The sequence below is a fragment of the Parasteatoda tepidariorum genome, chromosome X2, assembly GCF_043381705.1.
Source record: "Parasteatoda tepidariorum isolate YZ-2023 chromosome X2, CAS_Ptep_4.0, whole genome shotgun sequence".
NCBI classification, from domain to species: Eukaryota; Metazoa; Arthropoda; class Arachnida; order Araneae; family Theridiidae; genus Parasteatoda; species Parasteatoda tepidariorum.
Genome location: NC_092215.1, coordinates 54066391 through 54081434, shown reverse-complemented (window position 1 = coordinate 54081434; position 15044 = coordinate 54066391). Strand labels below are relative to the sequence as shown.

General features: G+C 28.3%; 1 protein-coding gene across 4 annotated transcripts in view; it reads right to left on the bottom strand.

Annotated features, from left to right (window-relative positions):
- The window catches only part of LOC107443758 (transcription factor cropped), a 36444-nt gene extending 21400 nt beyond the window's left edge, over positions 1–15044 (bottom strand). For 3 of the 4 annotated variants that reach the window (XM_071188213.1, XM_016057720.4, XM_071188211.1), the window contains exon 1: positions 14794–15041. In XM_071188213.1, the coding sequence (XP_071044314.1) occupies positions 14794–14879 (86 nt within the window). In that variant the 5' untranslated portion in view covers positions 14880–15041. Of the gene's footprint in view, positions 1–14793 lie in introns of all 4 variants that reach the window. The other variant, XM_016057729.4, reaches the window with a different exon arrangement.

Here is a 15044-nt window from a genome sequence, read left to right as displayed (position 1 = left end):
ATTGAATTGTACCTCCATGTTTTTAGTTTTTTTTTTTTTTTTTAATATCTGCTAGTTTTTATTAGTTAGGTATGGATATAAAACTATCGAAGTAATAAAACTGATTTTTATTTATTACTTTTATTATTTTTTTGATTTCATTGTTAGGTATTTTGATTTTAGTTGTATATTTTATTTTTTATTAATTCAATTTTAAGTATTTTTATTCTTAATTATTGTATTTATAAGATTTTAATGGGAAGAACCAAGAGTGAGATGTTTATCCACTTAACACAAAGTAAATAAATTATTACTAAAAATGGAATATCATTAGTAGTATTGACCTATTAATTTCACTGGCGTATGCATATGCAAGTGGACATATTTTTTTCACAAAATTCATAAAATATACCAGTAATTTTAAAATATTTGTAAACACAGTGTAACTAGTGAAGAAAACAAAATGAAAAGAATAAAAAACAGTTTGATTGCCTGATTAAACTTGTTTACTAACAGTTATCATTAATTTTCTATTTCCACCGGCAATCAAACAAGTTTTGTTGTTTTCACCCACACCTTTTCCCGTAGTTATTCTACAGAGATTTTGTTTTTTACTTGATTAAATATTAGTTTAGTTTAAAATATTTATTCGGGAATAACTCTTATTTGTTATTGTTTGTTGACTTATTACTAGGTGTTCTATAATTCTGATCTAATTACTGACCAAGGCGTGAATAAAAGACACTGAAAAATGTTTGTTTGCAAGAGGTAACAGAGAAGTGTTGAAAGACGAATTTTAGAAATATCCCCAAGCTCCATCAGGCAATCAAACTGGCTTTGAGGATTTTTATACAGTCCTTTCCACTAGTGATTCGACAGAATTCGAAAAGGATTTTATTTTCCTTTCCCTTAAAAATCAATTTGCGATCACTTGTATACTTTTTATTCATTTTTGACAAAAATACAATTAGTACATGATGAAGGGGTGATGAACATAAACACCCCATGTATAAAAAAGTAAACTTTTTTTTTTAAAAAAATTTCTTCCTTATTTCAGGTTTTTTTTTTTTTTTTTGAAACTTGAGTTTATAATCAGTCTTTAGAATCTTCAGAAAGTATGATGTCTCAAGAAATGCGCCATCTTATTTGTACAAACTCATGAAACAGTTCTCTTATTACGTTAATTTGTCAATATTAATAATTAATTTCGAAAGATAATAGTTTCAGGAATTGCTAGTTATATGATATAGTTGTTAATAAACTTTACTTCGATTTTCATTTTGTTTTAATATAATTTTAGGGTGTGATGTGATTAATGTTAATCGAAATCAAATAATTGATTTTGCAGAGTTAAATATTTTTTTTATTTTAACAAATATCGAAGAAAAAAAACGCGATATATTTTCGCACTAAATATATTGTTCAATATTTTTTTTTTTGGATATGAACACACTTTTAACATATGAAACACTTTATATTCCATTTTTAGATATTGGCTTCAATACTACATCTAGACCAGTGGTTACCAACTGGAGGGCCAGCAAAGCCTTTTTTTTGTTTCCCGCGAACTAAAATATATTAGTTGTCATTTTTTTGGGGGGGGGGGACAATTTTTGTAAAAAATCTATGTGGGTTTAAAATACTTTTCTTTCGTTAAAAAACCTAATTTCTTCATTTTTTTAAAAAAAATTTAACAATATCAATATCTTAAAAATTTGATATCTGTTGCACATTAAAGTTATTGTAGCCATAATTCTTTAACATGTGATTAAATATTTTTAAAAATCTACTTCTTATTTTAATTTGTAATTCAATACTTTTGTTTTGTACTACTTGTTAAAAATCTGACAGTAATATTTAATGCTCCTTCAAACATAAAAGAATCCTATATAAAATTTTGAATAAGTTGCGGCCTGCCATTTGACTGGTGTTTTTAATTACGGCCCCCGGCCTCGTGTTAGTAGGAAACCCCTGATCTAGACAAATTAGGTACAGTTTCCGATGACTTTTTTTTTCTAAGTAATTGATCGGACTACTAATTTAAAAGTTAAGGTTTCGTGTACAAAAAGTACTGTTTTATATTTATCTGATTATGAATCTGCTATTGTTGTCTAAGTAAGTGAGATAGAGTTTTCTATATTATTTTACCACGCCAAATCGGATGAGACCAAAATAAAGTCGATAGGATTAACTAAAAGTTATATAATTTTATGAAGAAAAAAAAAAGAGTATAATTTTGTAAGTATGCTTATTCACGCCACTGGCATTGCTAGAGAGACACGTAAGACATAGTTTCTTATTTTTTGTTTACGTTAACGTAAAGAAGGAACGAAACCTAATGTGGTCTTTGAAAGCTATTACAAACGCGTAATGGGTATAAATTAAAAATTGTACTTTGTACATACGAAATCTTTATAACGCCTAAACAATCATTTCTATCTTACTACTCACTTCACTCACCCACTCAAAATTGTTTTTCATAATATCACAATAACTTTTAATCCTTAAAAATGAACCGATTATTACATTCCGTTGTTATAAATTCTTTAAATATTTTTCGACAGATTATTTAGCAATAATGCGAAAAGTTAATACTTAATTATGATTTAGAATTTTTAGCAGCTATTTTGTACTAATTATTTTAGTTGCATATGTTCATTATACACAGGTTTATAACAATGTTAATGAAATTAATTGAACAATTTAGAATTACTTTTTAAAATGCAAGCGCCATTAAAACGGTAGATAAATGACTTCGTCATAAAATTCTGCTTAATAAAGTAATATTACGCGATTGCTTTATAATGAAAGAACAACAATTTTAGTTTTTAACTTTTTGAAGGGGGGAAAAAAAAAGAATGAACTTTTTTCGCCTGTTTTTGGAGTTAGCGATTGAAGAATTTTTTATCTCATAAATATTAAGCCAATATTTTCCCCTTATAAATAAAAATCTATTTTGAGCCGAAAAGTGTGACTTGAATTCAGTCACGTTTTTGGATTTTATCAATAGAAATTTCCTAAGTTTTACAGCAAAAACTTTTAAACTTTTTATCAAACTTTCCTTATTATTATTTTGAAAATAGTAAAAATAAATTACTATTAAAAGTAGGGAAGTAATTGAAGAAGGTCAAAGTTAAGGCATTAAAATCAATATTCCAAAAAAAAAAAAAAAAAAAAAAANAAAAAAAAAAAAAAACGCCTTGAAAATAATTTGTTATTTAATGATCGGATGTTCACGTTCTGGGACTCAATTTTAATGGCGCAAGAGGGTGACCTCAAATATGCTAATTAATTATAGCAGATGATATTTTAAGTTACGAAATCAGACACTAAAACGCACTTACTCTGAATAAACATACCTTTTTTTTTTCGGACAGATTCAGATTTTTTATCCCCAGTATATAAAGGGCTGTTGCGAATTGGACCAATAGTTTGATCAGGAGAGCGGTCCAAAGTTTGGACTCCCTTAATTTTAATTTCATTATTTTATTTTAATTAATTCTCTTAATATTATTTTTTGCCTACTTCAGAACTTTTGAGTGAATTGAAAACATTTTGCACACAATGTTTTAATGTGTTATTGTTGCTTTAGTTTAGAATTTCTTCGATTCCTTACAACTACGTATTGTTAGAGAGATTAACTTTTCACCTTACTAATAAAATTAAAAAGTTTAGAATTCTTAGCGAGTTCTTTATAAAAGCATTCAATCAAAGAGGTTGTGTTTTAATTTATATCTTATTTAGAAAATATTATTTCTAAATAAGATATAAATTATTTTTTATTTTTACTTATTTAAACTTAAGTTCATATTATTCGATTCACATACAAATAAGAATCATTCAAAAACAAAAGTAATTTAACATTAAACAATAAGAGCTTATAATAATAAATCAAATAATCACTGTTTACTTTAATTAGAAAAAATTCTAATTATGTTCTGATAACTTACTTCTATTGACCGCTTTCCAGTGGAACAAAAAGTAATAGAACTGAACTGAATAGAAATGAACAATCTTAATAGAACTGAATTGACTTTTGTTCTGTTCAGGGTTGGCAGGTTTTTGACATGTGACAGTTTTTGACAGTTTAAACCATGGTTTAAACCGTCACGTCAAAAACCTCACTGTCAAAAATGTCAAAAACCTATATCCATATGTGAAATTTAATTAATACATAAAATGTATATATTTTTTATAAAGGATAGTGTTTCTAAATATGTTTTAGAAAAAATAAATTTAAAATTTTGAAGAAGCACTTATATTTTGAATAGTAACCAAAATCTTGTACTTTTGAAAGCTCNTATTATACCCTTGTCATGTCAAAAACCACTTTTGGACGTCAAAAACCCAACCCTGGTTCTGTTCAATTAAGGTATATTAATTAAGGTTCAATTAAAATGTATTTCATTTTTACTTCAAGTAGCAAATAACAAAACTCAGTCAAATTTTCAAGACAGAGTACAAGATAATATAAATAAATTCTTCAATGCAAATGAAATTTTTGTTTCAAATACTTTCAAAGTTAAAAATAATTTTTAATGTGCAGATTATTTTTAAGGACAAAATAGCCTGAATATTGGATAAAATTTTGTGTCTCTTTATAAAAATGAAAACTATATCGATAATCATCTTTCTTTTCTCCAATTAATTGAAATAAAAAATAATCTCAGCTAGAATCAGATCGAAAATGTAAAAAAGCTTATAGAGAAATTTAATCACTTCTGTAGTCAAAATCCTCGTTAACGTGTTTTCGATTCTCCGTCTACTTGTTTGTATACGGATATAAAGCCTTAAAGCACTCTTAATGTGAAATATCTTAAGGTGAACTCGAATTTCATTATTCATTGAAAAATTTTACTTTTAAGGTGAACAGAAAGTATCAGACATTCTATGATAACTGGTTCTAAGTGCATGGCTAAAATGTAATCAATCACAAAATTTACTTAGGATTTTTTTTCTTGTGTGGCAACACTAGCATGAATACAACGAAACTGCATTTGTTGAAAAGGTTACGAAATGAGCATATGCTATTTAGATAATATTTTTGAAGGGTTTTTTTTTTTCACTTTGCTTTCAAAAGACTAAAAATATATTCATGGTAAATACTATAAACTATTCTTTAATCTATTATGTATATATATATATTATTAAAAACTATTATATAATTCATCATGTATATTCATAGAATAAAACCATTTTTTCATTAATAAATATTTCAGATTTATTCTTTAATACGTCTTATTATTTTTAAAAAGTACAACTTTTTAAAATAACGCATATATTTTATTGAACTAAAATTGAAAATTTTGTACAAGAGTACTTGCATTTGGATAGATCATTAATTATACTTGCTTTTAAGTCGTAACTAATTAGCAGAAAGAAATCAAATTTTCACGGACGAAAAAGTAACGTTTACAAATTAATTAATTGAATTTCAGAAAAGTTCCTTTTAATTTGTAGCAATATGACTTAAGTTACAACTTTACCACTACGTGACTGAAAAGTCACTACTTTTATCTTTGCTTTGGCGCGTCAATAGTGTGCGCTTGATTTTTGTCGACAGGGAACGGTGTTTTTCGACTTTTGTCCGGTGCGCTTTGCCGTTACGTATGAATCGTTGACCGTGTAAAGCTATGCGCAGATGGCGCTGGGTGTTAAAATTTGTCGTAAGACTTCCGGGTTACTACTTCCGATTAATTTTTACGCCTGAAAAAAACGCGCCATCCAATATCATTATACTTGTAGCGTTTTCAAAATTTTTTTTAACGGCCGGCACTGAACTTATCTTTCTTCTCTATGGAAGGTGCCGGAGGTGTTGCTCATTTTGAGTTGCCTGGTGAGCAACTTGTGACCAAAGTGGCGGGCGCGAGCAACATTACCCACGCCACTGTCTCAGATACCTGTTCATTGAGTGGGCCACGTTCAAACACAAAGAGAAACATCCATGCCTTGAGCGGGATTCGAACCCCAGTCATTGGCTTCGCAGTCAGAATATTTTTTAAAACGATTGCGAAGCAAAGTTATGGTTAAGGCACTTTTAACTTAAAACAGCCAGTTGAAAGAAAAATGTGGCCAATGATCACCAGATAAATTTCCATGTCTTGCCCTTTAGCATTATTTTTAAAGCTTTTTTTAAAAAAAGAAATAACAGTAATCAATGTGATTTATAGGTTAATATTTAATCTAATAAATTCTATATTTTTCAAGGGTAAGGTTGATGAGTAAATGCAAACATTTTAAGGAATTTCCTACAATAGAAATTTTTTGTAAATTAATAATTTTTAGCTTTTCTACAAAAGAACTATTTCTACAACAGAACTTGTAATTTAATAATTCTTAGTTTTCAAAGGCACCTTGCGTTCAGAAACTTTTTTTGCCCATGCTAAAATGAGACAGCTATTTGAAAATTAATGTTGTCCAATTTTTAACCACCATCAGATGCTCACTAATTAAAATCTTTATTATGCCTTATTAAAAATAAATTCAGTTTCTTTTTGTATTAAAAAACTGTTTAACTCAAACTTTTAATACATAAATTCTTCCAGTTTAAATGTAAAAAAATAAAAAGAGATGAAGTTTTCGTACAATTCTTAGTTTTATTGCCAATGGGAATCTGTATTATTTCAAATATACACAAAACTGCTATTTTTAAATGTTTATAAAGAAATAATTTTCCACAAAAATATCTATGTTAAACAGAGCTGGCGTTCTGTTCAAAAGAAAGCTATTTCTTCCAGGGCAGTGGAAGAAACTGGACAAAATGGAAGAAACTAAAAATGACCATCAATAAAAGAGTCGGTTTGAGCATTCATACACTATTTGGTTATAAAAATACAGAAAAACTAGTTATTAGTTTTTTAGAGATTCTTAAAAAAAATTCCAGAATTTTTTCTGATTTTTAGTTCGTACTTATTTAAAAATGATATATTAAATAGCTCAAAAACGGTTAGCACTGAAACTTACTTTTATATTTATGCAGCAAATTTTTCTTTTTCATTTCATCATTCTATGAATTTTAAATATTTTTTAAATTGAAAAAATATATTGCATAGAATAACTAAGGCTCATTTATAATAAAATATCTATTGATTCAATAAATATAAAACAAATGTTTAATTTAGAACAATTAATTTATAAATACTAAATTGTATACTGCTTAATAAGGGCATAAATGTATATAATTATGAATAACAGCATTTTTTTATATACTAACGATGAATTTTTACATACATGCACTATTAAAAATACTATTACTTAGGTATTAAATGTTTATTTAGTTGTTAAGTGGAGTTGTAATAAGTATTCAAGATCTTTAGTTATTATATATTTTTTTTATCATTTTCACATATTTATGAGCAAAAGTGAATATTTTTGTATTCTTTATCAAAATATTAATCAATAGCTAAAAAGATCACTGGAAAAAAACTTTTTATTAGTTAAATTACTTTAAATGTGGGGCCTTAAATGTTATTTAACTTTTTATTTTGCTTAAACCAAAAACTAGTTTTTCCGGCTTATTTTTATTAATCCGGCTTCCTTTTTATTAAAAAAAAAATTCCAACACTTTAGTTACTAATGTAAAGATGAATTTAATGTCCCATGTGAAAAAGCATTTTAAGCTCAGAAATTTTAAAAGCCACTGCATAGCACAAAATAAGCTAAACAATAATAAAGATTAAAAATACCTCATCATTAACATATTTTTTAAATAAAATTGATTCAAACATTTTTTACCCCCAAAAAATTACTAAGAATTTAATAATGAATTATTTTAAAATGGGAGTGACTAATTTGGCATCTTTTAAAAATGTAATATGAATGTTACTGAAACTCTTTCTGGATTGCTGTTCCCAGTTAACAAATTTTCCTACGCTTGTTTTAACTAATAAGAACAAAATTAAGTCAAAACTTTAGTTAAATGGCTATAGATTCTCTCACTGGTTGCAACGCTATGAAGGAGAGTTAATGTAGAATTGCCAACTTTCTTAAGTAGCTACAAGTAATTTAAAGTACTCCGCAAAAAAAGAAAGAAAAAAAAAAAAAAAGACATCACTCTCAATAACTTTTGCTTGAACGCTTAATAACTTTTGCTACTAAGTGTCAATCTCCGTGGATAGCGGTTAGCGAAAAAACCGGAAATTCGGACTTTTTGCAGAGCACAATCATCTCTAGATATTTGAATTACTGACACTCAAAATAGGGGGGTTAGAAAAAAATGTATCATAAATTGGGAGGATAGGAAGCTATATATATTTGGAGATAGTCCCAAAAAGCTGTCAAGCAATGGCGCTTTTGTAAATGGATTAAGTTAAGATAACCATAAAGTAATTCAAAAGAACAATAAATAATTTTTTCGTTGCCAAGCAACCAAGTTGAGACAATAAAAAAGAACGAAATAAAAGCTGAAAGCTTTTCTTGCACATTTTATGATAGCTCAGAAAAATATCTCGAAGTTTCCAGGCAACAGACATTTTTTCTCTTTTTTACGGATTTCTAACTAAAACGTGAAAATTGTATTGTTTTAAAACTCCTTTAAAAATATTTAAATCGGTTGATAAATTGTTCATGATTTTCCAAGAAACTTTTATGTTACTTTATTTATGTTTTATATGTTATAACTTATATGAGGATTCTTTCTTGAAGATCATTCATTTATATGTGGATTTCATACTAAAATTAAATTTACCGTAACTCATTATAATTATATACAAAATAGTAAAACAAATCTTTTTTACAGCTTTGATCAAATATTCGTGGCAAAAAGTTCCAAGAAACAAAAAAAAAAATGTAGGTAGGGTATGGAAGAGATTATGATTATTGTGCATATTCACAAGGTTTTATATATAAATTACGATATTTCTTTTTTCAAACTATGACTGAAGAAATTTGTTGTTTTTACTCACGTCCCACTAGAGCTGCACAAAGGGCTATTAGCAATGGCCTGGGACACATCCCTGAAGATGATCTGAAAACACAACATCACAATTTTGATTTTCCGCAGAGGGGACGGCATGCCCTGCTTCGGTAGTCCGATTGGTGTACAAAGTAAAGCACTTTATGGTAGAACAGTTTATACAGAATTAATAGCACACACCGTCTGTCACTTTTGCAGTGGTCACACACACACACGCAGTCAGAGGTGCTTTACTTCGTTGTTCTAATGGCCATGTCTTAACGATCAGTCCACTACGGTACTTGTGAATGTTAGGTTTCATTTTAAAAACATTGATATATGTATGTTTAATAATAGTAATAATATAGTTAAGAAGTCGTAATAACATGATAATTAACATGTTGTAATAATATGCTGAGCATGGTATGATTTATTATTTTAAAAAATCATTCAGTTAAATATTTAAGTTAATGGTTTTCCATCCATAAAAATTATTTGCAAATAGCAGTTAATCAGTTTTACAGCTGTCATCGAGTGTTCGAGGCAAGAAAGTTTAAGGAAACGGGAAACTGAAAAAATAGTTATTCTAATGTGCATTCAAAAGGAAAAGGTTTTATATAATTTGCGATAATTCTTTTTTTTCTCCTTTTTTCTAGGACTGAAGAAGTTGGAGAATGTTAAGTGGCATTTTAAACATTAAAATATGTATGTTCAATAACAATATGCAGCATATTGTAGGATTTATTGTTTAAAAAATCACTTCATTCTGCTAATATTTAAGAATTTTCTTTGGATAAAGAAGATTTGCAAACAGCATCCAGATGTTTTGATATTAAAAACTTATTTTCACTAATTCATCATAAATTATTGCTCAACATGTTCTTCAATTACAATTAGCTACATTCCCCACCAACTATCGCTTCCATGATTTCTTTGTTTTTTCTTTAATTTCAAACTTGTTTTACAATTCTCATCATCACTACATATATCTGATACAATACTCTCCTGCAAACAGAGTTTGTAAGGTCTTTAAGAAACTCAAATGGTAACAGCAAAACTAAGAAAATGAAATGCATTTTAACTACAATGTTCAATTTCATTAATTCTAAATATCTGTTTTCAAAATTCTTCTATTTTTGAATTTAAAGATAACTTTTTAATCACAATATGGTGATACAATTCTCTATGCTGAACTCCGCCCCACGCTGCACTGCAGACTGTGACAGGACACAAAAAATCAATGTGGCAGTTATCAGTGATGAATTCATTCCCAAACTACAACCCTTTACAAGGAAATAAATTTAAATTGGACTTCAAAAACAACGAATTGCACTTAAGTTCAGAAGACATTGCAGTGTTTAAAACAAGAAATCCTATCAGTTCAGGAATTCTTTCTGAACAGGCTTCTTATCATGCCGGCTTTTCCAGGAACAACTTGTTAATAATAAAGCGAAAGTTCTAAGGGAAGGTGAAGTGTTGGCGACCTGTATTAACCAAAGCTATTGTTACAGCGAGAGTAGAGGTGAGTGGCAAGTGCAATGTTGTGAGATGTTAAGTGAAGACAGTTAACTAGTATTAAATTTAATCAATGCTTAATGTATACTGATAGCTCCGTAACATTATCAAACATAAAATAAGCCTTCTGAAACATTCATGAGTGAACTTCTTCAGGGTACAGAGTTAAATGGTGAACAGGAGAGTGTCGCAGAAAGATAATTAACTCAATTTAAAGACCTCTTTTCTATCTAAAGAAACAGGCAATTACACGGGGGACACCAGAAATTTTTATTAGATATTTAATTAATGATAAGCTAGGTGGGCTGAAGATTAGGACCCAAAGAACTGCAGGACCTGCTAAAATCTTAATACACTTTTCTTTTTTTTTCTGGTCAAAAACTGCAATATACATACACACACACAATGAAACCTCCAGGAAAGCCCACTTCTGCGTAGCGGCCTCCTCTATTTACTACCAGTTTTAGGAGACACAGAATTCTTTCCATAGACTTAGTGATGAAGAAAACCTTTAGGAGAGACCATTAAATCCTCCTCTAGTGACCGCACAAACCTTTGCACTAAATGCGGAAAATGTCAAATATGGAAACACGAAAAAATATTTTTTTTAAAAAAAAAATAGATTCGAAAGTATTCAAGATGTTTGTAAATAACTCTAATTTAACCAGTTTCTTTTTTTTTTTTACAATCTCTGTAAGAAATAGAACAACACCATGTTGCAGTCTAAGTGCACTAAAGATAAAAAGTTAAATTAGAAAAAAAAAGTTTTTTAAGAAATAAACACCTTAAACAAACCTTTTCTCTTTTTTTTAAGTTAAACCAATTTTAATAAAGTAAAACTAAATGCAACCTAACCAAAAACATATTTATTCATTTATTTAAAATATTTCTATTTATTTTCAGTGATCCCATCTTCACGACGCCAACAAAAGTGCATATCACCAAGAAATTGATTTTGAATCACTAAAACAGTATCATTACTTAAGCTTTGATCTCTTCTAAAAATAATTATCAACTGAATTCAATATTTTTAAAAAAAATCATCAGTGAATTTTGTTTTTCAGACAAAGTCGTTGGTCTAGGTATGACCCAGAGTTTAAAGAGAAGAGGGAAAATCATACCCTCCAACTGCTACGGAATTTCCGTAGTTTCAGAAATCTTCTTTTCAGACGGTAGCAAAATTAATGTCTTAATATTTAAAAAAAATTAATTTTAGCGTAACTTGTCCACTATTACTTATAAAAGTGCATGCCATATGGCTAGATTCTTAAGTTCTGATAAAAGTTTTATGAGAGATCCATTTGCTTTAAAAATTTCTACTTTGGTTCGCTACCACTAGAAAGAATTATTTTCAAAATCCTCATAAGTTGGAGGGTATGGAAAATAAAAACAATTTTTCTTTTTCATTGATAAGCAAAGACTATACATAGAAATAGAATTACGTTTGTGAAAAATCCGTTTAGAAAAGTTACACTATTTAAAGAAAAATCTATTACAATATCCAATACACTACCATTCTTCGGTATCTATCCTTCTTAAGGAAAAGCTGAATGTTTTAGTTTTCTTACACTTTCTCAACATCTAGTCTATTTTGTTCATACGATGCTGACCAAAGTGGGTTCTACAATACTCGAAGATGACATTTCTCTTCATTCAGCTTAATATTGTCATGATAAGTGCCTGTTTTTCTTTTGTGTTGAAGGAAGTTAATGTTTACAAGTGTTTCATAGTAGGAAATAGAGATTTTTTAACATAAGTTTACTAAATTTCTGTTCTCTAATTGTTCATTTTATACAAAATATTCATAATGAGTGGAAAGAAATGCAAGATCGATAGAGAAAATAGAGCTTTCAATGATCATTGGGAGATGAATCATTTAGAAAATTGGGAGGGGAATTATTATGAGAAGAATAATAAGTTTCTTTTTGTGCTGACACTTCTGCTATCTAAAAGCTCGAAAAAAATTCTGACACAGTGACCCAGTGGCAAAATTTTCAATATTTTTTTCTCTAAAATTATATTTAAAAGATGCCTTTTTCATGCATAGGAAGTGAAAGAAATGTTTGAGATTTTTCTATTCTTATTAGAGAAGAATGAAAAATAAAGAAAATAAAAAATTTCTTTTCTGCAGAAATGTCTGAAGGATTTTTTTTCTCTATAATTATATTCAAAAGATCCCTTTTTCACGCATCAGAGAGAAAAGAAATGGTTGTAATTTTTCTATTCTTATTTGGAAATAATGAAAAGTAAAGAAGTAGAAAAAAATTTGTTTTCTTTTCTGCACAGATTTTCAGAAGATTTTTATTCTCAAGAATTATTGAATAACAACTTATATTATATAATAAAACTTATACTTCATTTTACAAAAGATTCCTTTCCCACGCATCAGAGATAAAAGAAATGTTCGCGATTGTTTAATACGGTTATTTATTACAATAACCAAATCTCAAAACAAAACACATTCGTGTAATCTTTTTTCAGTATTCACTGCTACAGATTTAACTATTCTTTAATTTGTATTTATTTTTTCGAAGTGATGATGATTTACGAAATGCGAAAAAGGAAATTAGTGTGTTTTTTTCCAACAAAATGTGAGAATATCGCCCATGTTATTAGAATGGAAGAAAAATACATATTCATTTAAAAAGAAATTATATAAACCTTATTTTATCCTAATAAGATTTTTTTTGTAAACACAACGTTTCTGTTACTTTAAATTAAGCCCAAAATAATTCTGCAATGGGGTTAAAGACATCAAGCACTTTTTAGTTCATATCTTTATAATATAATCTTTAGTTCATATAATCTAGTTTATGTAATCTATTAAAATATCAACTGAGTTACATTAGGTTTCAAATACAATAATAATTATCTATAATTAGATTACACTATAATTCAATAATATTAACTTTAATAGATTCGGAAATAAAATGAAATTATAATTGCTAAAATATTACATTATCATTAAATATATAATAGGCAATTCATATAACTGCTAAACAGAGTACTCAGTGAAAAAATGTGAAGGATTTAAGTTTGATCCGAAATAGAGTGAGGTATCAGCAATGATAAGATTTTCCCCACTAACAAGAATTTCACTAAATATAAAGATTATGTATGCAAAAAAATAAAAAACGAGACACATTAAAATTATAATGCAATCACAAACAATATATTGCTTGGTGGAAAAATACCTATTGCGTTCATGCAAAAAAAGGTATTTAACAGAAACTTTTTTATGTTGTTAATTTAAATAAATTGTACTCAGAACATTCTTATCAAATATTGCTTGGTGAAAATGTCAACAGAGATAAAAGCTACATTCACAGTAAATCAATGTATTTTAAACACAAAAGAGTACCAAAATACTTCAATTTTAACAGCTGCAGGAAAAATTTATTTTAAAACTTGAGCTATTAATTTAATTGAAAGAGATATATAATAAACTTTTAGGTATTTTGATACAGTAAAACTATATTCAAAAATGCAGTCTAATCATCAAGTTTTATTTCATATCTAATTGACCAAAATAAATATTTGCAAAACAATACAATAGCTAATGAAATATTAAAAGGATTTTACGAAGTGGAACATTAAATCTCATAACTGTCAGCTTTTGCGATTTTGGTAAAGATTTTCATTAGTTGTAGTTGAATAACAACTACTACTTTCTATTACAACTACCCGATTAATAGTAGCATCCATACGTCAACTAAAATCACAAGGCGTTAAATAAATTTTAAAACTTGCAATTTAAAATGAAAAAAAAAACGAGTTAAACTTTTCTGGTTGGTCTCTCCAGTGATTTTTTTCTTTTTCAGTTTTTCGTGGACCGCTATAAACAAAGGCAAAATTTTCAAACTTTTTTGTATAATTTTTTTTCAGTTCTTATTGTTGTGGAGATTAAAATGATTTCAAATCAAAATTTACGAACTCAGAGCTATATATGAAAGAGTGAAACCGGCTACCACTAGAAAATGACGTTTGTATAAATCGTATAAGTTGGCAGTCAGTGTGGCAAAAGGATCATTGTTTTAATCATTAAATGATCTGAAAAATGCAAAAACAAACACATATCTCAAACTGCATAATTAAAAAAATTTTGAGTTTATTTTTTCATCTTTTAAATTAATCAAAGAAAATTTTGGCAGCATCTATCAATTAAATGTTTGGCGCGCACCCTTGTCTTATATCAATTAGAACACCTGAGGGGACACACCTCCCTGTCCACACGTGCCAATCGAAACTTTTTTTCTTTTATCATATTTGGCATCGGTTGCTCTTTGAAATTAGAGACATAAAATCAAATGAAATCAATGAAAAGCAAGCGTAAACATTATGACCAGCTGATAGCACGCTTTTACAACTCTACTACAAGGAATAAAGAAAAAGGCGCAGCAACATACCTGCACAGGCTGCCGACAACTTCCTCTTCTTCCCGCCGATAATCATGACGCTGCTTTCTTTCATTATTCCGATGATAAAACGCCATTTTACACAAAGTTCTGGACAAACTCTGCGCTAAGAATTGTTTGTTTTTTTTCACATCTAACACAAATCGCGATTAATAGTAACACAAATATCACACCTTGATTCACATCCAAGCGCTGCGCCTATCGTACTTTTGCGCGGGAAACATTCACTGACGGAGTACATT